Source organism: Aspergillus aculeatinus (assembly GCF_003184765.1).
Source record: "Aspergillus aculeatinus CBS 121060 unplaced genomic scaffold BO66scaffold_1, whole genome shotgun sequence".
Taxonomy (NCBI): domain Eukaryota; kingdom Fungi; phylum Ascomycota; class Eurotiomycetes; order Eurotiales; family Aspergillaceae; genus Aspergillus; species Aspergillus aculeatinus.
The window spans coordinates 571898-579870 of NW_020291470.1; the positions used below are offsets into that span (position 1 = coordinate 571898).

Consider the following 7973-nt stretch of genomic DNA (forward strand, 5'->3'; position numbering starts at 1 on the left):
TCCTTGGAAAGAGGGTTTCGGTTGTTCTCCGCTTCCCAAAAACACAACCCCGGGTTCCTCGTGTCCGTCCCCGCAAAAACCACCCCATGAAAATGACGTCCTATTATCCCGTCCTTCTGCCGTCTTTCGGCGATTTTAACCCTACCCCAGCCCAGCCCTATAAAAGTAGATGGAGCCCCAAATAGATCGGAGTCAATGCGAGCCAGCCCTAGTTTGCTAGCCTTGTTCCTTAATCACAATTCAAACATCTTTACGGAAAGACATGACTGTTCTCACTGGTAAGCCACTGTCGCTGGCTATTACTGCCACTGCAGGAAGTGGTTTCCTTCTGTGAGTCATCCAATGCATTCGTCCATCTTTATCGGACCAAGACTGACTTGAAGGTTTAGATTCGGATATGATCAAGGTGTTATGTCAGGTCTTTTGACCGGTACTGCATTCACGCGGACATTCCCGGAGATTGACACGACCTCCACAGGACATGGCAGTTCTTCACTGCAAGGCACGGTGTAAGTCGGTTCAGATCTGTGGAAGTGTTGTGTGCAGCGAGCTAACTGGGGCTAGGGTTGCTATCTATGAGATCGTAGGTTGATGGCACTTCGATTTCGCTGATGACACACCAATTGACCATGGAGTAGGGCTGCTTCTTGGGTGCCCTGATTGCTCTGTTCGCGGGTGAGAAGATCGGCCGTCGGATGTGTATCATTGCAGGTTGTATCATCCTCAGTATCGGGGCGGCGATTCAGTGCAGTGCGTATGGTATCCCGCAGTTGATTGTGGGTCGGATCGTGGCCGGCGTCGGCAATGGTCTCAATACCAGTACAATCCGTGCGTCTGTCCTCAGACTACCGTCCCCCTAGGATGCAGGCTGATTGGAGTAGCGGTGTGGCATTCGGAATTGAGCAAAGCATCCAGTCGAGGAAAAGGGGTATGTGACTTCGCTGACAACATCGATGGTCGGTTCTGACCTCGTATAGCTGGCGATCGAGCTCACGATCAACATCTTCGGTGTCATGACAGCCTACTGGGTTGGTTAGTCTATCTACTGCTTCCCCAGCCCCGCCACACATACTAAAAGGGCTCAGATTATGGAATGAGTTATGTCGACAACGAGGCTCAATTCCGGTTCCCTATCGCGCTGCAGATTCTTTTTGCCATCATCACGCTTCTGGGGGTGATTACCTTGCCCGAGTCGCCTCGTTGGGTGAGTTTTGCTGTCCCGAAGGGCTTTGGGACTTGGGAGCTAACACAGGAAAGCTTATTTCCCACGGCCAACGCGACGAAGCGCAACACATCATCTGGGCTGTTCAGCCTAACGCAGGCCAAATCTCTGAGTCTGACACCATCGTCACCACGGAGGTGGCAGAGATCTCTCGTGCTATTGCAGAGGAACAGGCAGCATCCCAGGAAGGATCATTCGGCATGATCTTCAGCAACGGGCCTCAGAAGTTCTTCTACCGCACGCTTCTGGGAATGGGGGGACAATTTATGCAGCAAATGTCGGGCGTCAATTTGATTACTTATGTGAGACCAACACTCCACCCTTGGAACTTAATTGAATATGTCTTGCTGAATGAACGCAGTACAACACGGTGATCTTCGAGAACTCGGTTGGTATGAGCCACAACCTGGCCCTACTGATGGCGGGCTTCAACGGGGTAGCCTATTTTGTCTCTACCTTTGTCCCCGTCTGGACTATTGATAGGTACAGTTCTTGCTCTCAAGCTCACCCGCTCAGCTGCTAATTTGCACAGGCTGGGTCGTCGGAAACTCATGCTCTTTGCGGCGGCGGGTCAATGCGGCTGCATGGCCATCCTAGCCGGCACTGTGTACGATGGCGGCCATGCGGCTGGTATCGTGGCCACCGTGATGCTGTTCCTCTTCAATTTCTTCTTCGCCGTTGGCCTGCTGGCTATTCCGTGGCTATGTAAGTTGGCTCCCAAAATCCCTGGAGACGAAGGTTCATTGACCGATCGCACAGTGCCTGCTGAATATGCCCCGCTGGCGATCCGAAGCCGCGCTGCCGCATTGGCCACTGCCACCAATTGTACGTATCACGGTGGGTGAAGCTGAAGACTCAAGGAGATTTGCTGACTGCCATCCGCAGGGATCTTCACCTTTCTTGTCGTGGAGATCACGCCCGTCAGTATTGACAGCATCGGCTATCGCACGTATATCTACTTTGCTGGTAAGAATGGCCCCCTGATAGGTAGAGGGATATATCAACCCGAGCTAACGATGGCTCGCTAGTGTTTAATTTCTGCTTCCTCCCCTTGATTTACTTCTTCTATCCCGAGACACGCAACCTCACGCTGGAACAAGTGGACTTGCTTTTCACGGGAGAGAAGGTGCAGCTTCACTGGCACCCGTCGATGGGCGCAGTGGGCGATGTCAGTGAGCGCATTGGAGACAAGGAGGTAGGAATGATTGAGCATGTTGAGTGACGGGCAGGTCTCTATCGTCGGTGGTGTACAGAGTTCAGTGCTTATTGGAAGTAGACTTGAGATATCCAAATATACAGTACCTGCGGTATATACAGTGATGACGAAACAATTGTGTTTAGAAAGCCTGGTGCCGGAGACGACCCTCCCAAACAGCCGGGAAACCCCCCCCGGGTTCTTCCTTTCCCCACATCTTCGGCGGTTATCTCTACCCGATCGGGAACTTTTCTTCCTCGCTCCTTGTCATTCCCCGCAGTCTTCGTTTCTTCGGCGGTTTCTCCATCAATACTACGTACCTTGATTTGATCTTCGTCTTATCCCCCAGATTTCTCTTTCTCCTTCAATTGAAAATGGCGGTAGAATCAGAAATTCATCTGGGCCACAACATGCGCGCTACCCTTGACACATCCCGCCTTGCGCCGCGCAAACGCACTCGTACCGGTTGTATCAACTGCAGCCGTCGCCGCAGGAAATGTAATTATCTGCTTCCATCTTGCTGCTCAAAGGTCGACCGGATCATTAAACTGACAGTCCCAGGTGACGAAGCAAAGCCTATTTGCTCGGGCTGCAGACGTCGAGGCGACACGTGTGAATGGCGTCGACTCGGGTCTTTCCGAGAGGCTAATCTCAGAGTCCTCGAACCCGAGCATCCTTCCATGAACCAAACTGCCAGTCGTGCATCTCGTCAGAGTAAATTTAAGGTACATTACAGTCGACCAGGCAGGTCAACTAAGTAGTATTCAACTGACGGATCTAGATCTTGAATGTTGTTCCTGCGCGATCTGCCAAGACAGCGGCAGTTAAGCAATCTCGACGACCAGTAGATGAGCGTGTCGCGTCATCAGCACCGTTAGGAGATGGCAACAATGATGAGAATGCCAACGCATGCTCCGGGCTGGAGTCTCCTTCGCCGAGCACTCAAATTATTGAACCCCATCTCAGCCCGCGTACCGCGGAGCGACTCTCACCGCTATCGCATGAGAGCTTCCAGAACCTAGATAGACTGGATCTGCAGCAGTCTGCCGGAGGGGCGGAGCACGCATCCCACAGCTCTCCAGATGTGTCCCATTACCATCCATATATGCATTCGAGCCCTGAGTTTATTGTCGATGAATTGGCAGCTGTTCAGAATCTTACGGGGAGCACCGGGCAATTCCCTCATTCAGCATCCAATGTCTATCATACGATACCCTCGCCCATGTTTGATCAAAGCGTGTTCTCTGATGCAGTCAGCTTTACCAACGATGTCTTTGTTCCTGGATCTGCTTATGAGGCTCTTCATACTACCCTTCGCAACCGGCAGCTTTGGACTGCACGACCTGATATCCCAAGTCGGGGAAGGACTCCGGAGATCGTGCCGGAGCCCGGCAGTACAGTGCTAGAAGGTTATAAAAGAACGGAACTTCTTGTCGTCACACATCAGAGAACAGGGCGCGAGTTTGAGCTACTGCCCGAACGGGAGAATGTTCTGTGGCAGAATTACCTCAACGAGATTTGTCTTTGGGTGAGTCCGGCACGAACCTTGTGGTAATTGTCAGTACATACTGACCCTTCAGCTTGACATGTTTGACAATCATCGTCATTTTGCTTCAACCTTCCCACAAATGGCCAAGTCGGCGCCTCATCTCCGCTACTCAATTCTAGCCCTGTCCGCCCGGCAGATGGAGCGGAAACAGAACCGGAAGTCTCAATCCGAGAGTCTGTCCTTGTACCAAGAAGCAATTCACCTGCTTCTCCCTGAGCTTGAAAGCAAGAGCACTCCTGTCATCGCCTCCTGCGTGATTCTTTGCGTGTTAGAAATGCTTAGCTGTACGTTCTATTCATTCTTAAGTCTGGCACAGCTGATTGGGGTCGTCAGGCAACCCCAAGGAGTGGCGGCGGCATCTCGATGGCTGCGCATATCTGATCCAGGCTGCTGAGATTAATGGATTCTCTGGCAAGGAGGAGCAGGCACTATTTTGGTGCTTCGCGAGAATGGGTATGCCGTCCACCTGCTTTCCCTACCCCGAATTTTCTAATATGATCTCAGACGTCTGCGGTGGCCTCATCTCGGAAGAAGAAACCATCATACCCATTCGTAACTGGATTCCACGCGACATGATCCCTTCCGAAGCTGCACAGTTGTTCCTGGCGTCAAATGTCTATGCTTTCGATACATATGCCAATTACACTGTGTTCCTATGTGCGCAGACACTGGGCGTGCTGTTTGGCTCTGCTAGACTTTCCACATACTACCACGGCATCCTGGAAGATGGCCACTCGTATGTTGACCGATGGCAACAACTGCTGCATGATGTGGAACAGTGGTACGAGAATCGTCCCAGTCAGATGAAGCCATTATTTAGTATCCCGACCGCGACAGTTGGGGCGGGTAATGATAAGCCGTTTCCGACCGTGCTTTACGGGAATGGAGCTGCTAGTAAGTGCCTCTCGCGCGCTCATATGTCGCTATCTGACGGCTCAGTATCTGGGAACCAACTTTATCATGCCTGCGCTCTTCTCTTACTCCAGGGAAAGCCCAAAACTCTTCCAATGCAGCGACGTCGAACGGTAGGATCTTGCTGGAGAGCTCGCCTAGCTATTCAGTCGCTAATATTGGAACTAGAAGTCTGTCCTCTGGCATGCACGACAGATCTGCGCTATCTCCGTCTCGAACACTCATCAGTATGGAGTCCCACAGTGTCATAATTTAATGAGGTGCTAATCCTTAGTGACTTAGCGGCTGCTGGACCAATGCATTGCAACCTCTCTGGCTAGCTGGCAAAGTGATGTCTCACCATTCCGAGCACGCCGCTATTATTCAGACGCTGACACGTATCGAGCGGGAGACGGGGTGGGCAACAAGCTGGCGAGCAGAAGACCTTCGAGAATTCTGGGGAGATGAGGCAGAAGCAGAGGAGATGGAGGAAAATATGCGAGTGGACATGCAGCGAGATACAAATCTGCAGACTCCACCGAGTGTTCGAGGCAGTACGTGTTCGCATTCCACCTTGTGAGAGAGCGACTCCCCAAATGCGAACGGGGCGATAAATCAAGCAAGACGACCCGCTACAGCAAGTCGGTCTGGTGCCCTGGAATGACTGATTTAGATGGTCAAAGAGGCACTAGAAGACAGTCTCGCATGCTGAGAGAGGGTCTGCATTAGTTTACCAACGCGCATCCGGCAAAAACTCCAGGCAGAGAGAGTTCGAAATAACGCAGCTTGACAAGATATCAGGTGAAAGCGGGTGGAGGTCAAAGTGCCAGCTCGGGCTTTTCCATGGCGGCAGCAGCTTGTGGTTTGTGGGATCCGCCAGCAGATCCACCAGATCCAACATCATGCTGCTGTCCACTCCACCAGCCGCTCCACTGCTCCACCTTCCGCGCAGTTCGTCATCTTGACACCCTCTATTCTAGCCTACTCTATCTACAATGATCTATTCATGAACACAGAACAATCAATCTCTCAAGCTTCCGCCGCTACCCGCCTTAGTACAATCTCCAATCCCTGCGCTCCAACTGGCAGGTCTGCTCCGACATCGTTCAGGTCGAAGTATAGCCGCCAAAGCCCGGTTCCGGCCTCATCGTCCGGCAATCGCACCGCCAGCCAGCCCTCCCACCCATCCAGCGTCAATCGCTGTTCGTCCTTGGTCCAGTCAAAGGGCCCACAGACGTGGCCCTTACTGTCGGGTCGACTACCCCAGCGCACTTCGTGGGTTTGCGCGTCGAGAAACACCCACCGTAAAGTGGGTGGTTGTTCGCCTGTGATAGTCACCAGCCCGGAGGTATTATCGGTCGGGAAATCTGGATGGGTATAAAACCCCCCAGTGTATGGAGACATCGCATTCGGCGGTTTCTTCGTGATGTAGAGCTGTATGTTCCGAATGGAACAGGTTGTTATGTTTAGCTTTGCTGCGACGTTTGAATGGCGGTTGTCTATTGCTCCGGTGGACGGGCAGACTGAAGCAGACAGCCAGTAGTTGGGAAGGAAAGCACAGGCAGACTCACCCGGCCGTCTTGATCCACGTATACCTTTGCGTTCTGGATTTCGCCGCGCTGGCTAGGGGTCCCTTGGGTGAGCGAGCAGCTGGCAATCAGATGGCAGCGCTGCTTGCGGACTGATGCTCGTCGATCTTCTTCATGGTCGCGCGTGTGTTGGGAAGCTTCATTCAGACCAATCATGGTGGGCAGCAGAACTGCCATTACTGCAATTCCTATCACCATGGTGGCGGGGGTTGCTGGTTTTGCCGAAAGGATGTTGGAAGAAAGAGTATGACCATTCGCTAGATATTCTAAACAAGGTCGATGACTGCCTTGTGCTCACACCGAGAGAAGACCGTAAGCAGTTTTTCGCGGCTGAACTGCGAGGTGTGATTAAGTGTGAGTTAAATATGACTGACTGATTGGCGCTGCAGGTGGCAGGTGGAGTATGTTCCTTCCAGAGTGGCGCGATGGTCTATCGCTACTAGGCAAGGTAACTTCAGCTTGCGATTAAAGTCGATGAGGTCAGGTTGTACTATACTATACTCCATACTTTAATGGTGCTCTCTTGTTCATCCTCCAGGCTGTCATGCCGTCTTCTGAAATAAGCTCTTCCTCGTCCACGTCTTATTTCTATTCCCAGTTCTTCCTGCCTGATCTTGTCTGCTCTCTACAGCCGCCAACACCGCTGCCTCTGCTCTCTCCTCCTACCGAGTCAGTTGCACCAGGATCTACTGATATTGTCAAAATGGCCGAGTCAATTACCAGGTATGTCCTTAACTCCTGCTGGTCTTGACGCATTTCAATCCAATCTATCTCTTGTCCTTTTAACCCCGCCCAATTCATGTCCGTGGATGATATCCCTTACAACCCTAACGCTTCCACCAACTACTGGAAAAAGCCGAAGAAAAGGAAGAGGAGAACATATCAGAGCCAATTTCTGTCCTTAGAGTCACCTTCTTCCCCTCCTTCTGCACTTCCACTTCCACATCCCAAACCATCACTCCTCTTCTACTCCTTGTCAAATCTCCCTAAGACTCCACAACCACGACCACAACCACTAACCACCGCCACCTCTCCCACCTTCCCCGAAAACAGCCTCCCGGACAGCCGCCCCACCGGCGGCCGCAAGAACAGCACCAGCATAGACCACCCAGAGGACGAGCTGGACTCCTCCGCCCCTTCTGCAGCCGAGAACCTCCCGACGGACCCCCCTGCCGCTGCCGCCCCCGCCACCAACACCATATCCCAGGGCCTGGTGCCGAACAGCGGGATGAAGGCGCCCGGGCCCACGCAGGAGGAGGACGGCAAGGAGAGTCTCCGGATCCGGATCCATTTGAATCTCCACGCGAAAGTCAAGTTGGAGTTGGATGCGCAGCTGTATGGGGATATTGTGATTGGGCTGTTGTGATTGTTTCTTTCTGGGCGGGTGGGGTGGATATGGATGTACATAGTTTGGGTTGGTTTTGGTGGTGAGTTGGGTTGGGTTGGGACTGGCAATGGGGGTTGATTTGGGTGGGGGAAATGGGTTCCGAGATTGGTTTGGGTTGAGGTTATTTTGATTTTGGGGGG

At 52.4% G+C, this 7973-nt stretch overlaps 4 protein-coding genes across 4 annotated transcripts; 3 read left to right on the forward strand and 1 right to left on the reverse strand.

The window, feature by feature from the left end:
- Positions 1-256: 256 nt before the first annotated feature.
- Positions 257-2529, forward strand: BO66DRAFT_363018 (general substrate transporter). Its single transcript, XM_025645097.1, has 13 exons — positions 257-330; positions 390-509; positions 565-583; positions 639-828; positions 882-928; positions 978-1032; positions 1086-1204; positions 1258-1524; positions 1584-1705; positions 1755-1927; positions 1982-2047; positions 2108-2188; positions 2251-2529. The coding sequence occupies exons 1-13, from the start codon at positions 263-265 to the stop codon at positions 2442-2444; spliced, it is 1521 nt and encodes a 506-aa protein (XP_025509125.1). The 5' UTR covers positions 257-262; the 3' UTR covers positions 2445-2529.
- A 298-nt stretch (positions 2530-2827) lies between these two features.
- BO66DRAFT_444961 (Zn(II)2Cys6 transcription factor) lies at positions 2828-5437 on the forward strand (the record flags this gene model as incomplete). Its single annotated transcript, XM_025651622.1, has 9 exons — positions 2828-2915; positions 2979-3142; positions 3199-3945; positions 3998-4250; positions 4300-4419; positions 4471-4860; positions 4906-4991; positions 5047-5105; positions 5161-5437. The coding sequence occupies 9 exons, from the start codon at positions 2828-2830 to the stop codon at positions 5435-5437; spliced, it is 2184 nt and encodes a 727-aa protein (XP_025509126.1).
- A 449-nt stretch (positions 5438-5886) lies between these two features.
- On the reverse strand, positions 5887-6644 carry BO66DRAFT_363024 (uncharacterized protein; the record flags this gene model as incomplete). Its single annotated transcript, XM_025645098.1, has 2 exons — positions 5887-6291; positions 6417-6644. The coding sequence occupies 2 exons, from the start codon at positions 6642-6644 to the stop codon at positions 5887-5889; spliced, it is 633 nt and encodes a 210-aa protein (XP_025509127.1).
- A 601-nt stretch (positions 6645-7245) lies between these two features.
- BO66DRAFT_444968 (uncharacterized protein) lies at positions 7246-7812 on the forward strand (the record flags this gene model as incomplete). The annotated part of the gene is made up of 1 exon (XM_025651623.1): positions 7246-7812. The coding sequence occupies one exon, from the start codon at positions 7246-7248 to the stop codon at positions 7810-7812; it is 567 nt and encodes a 188-aa protein (XP_025509128.1).
- Positions 7813-7973: the final 161 nt, after the last annotated feature.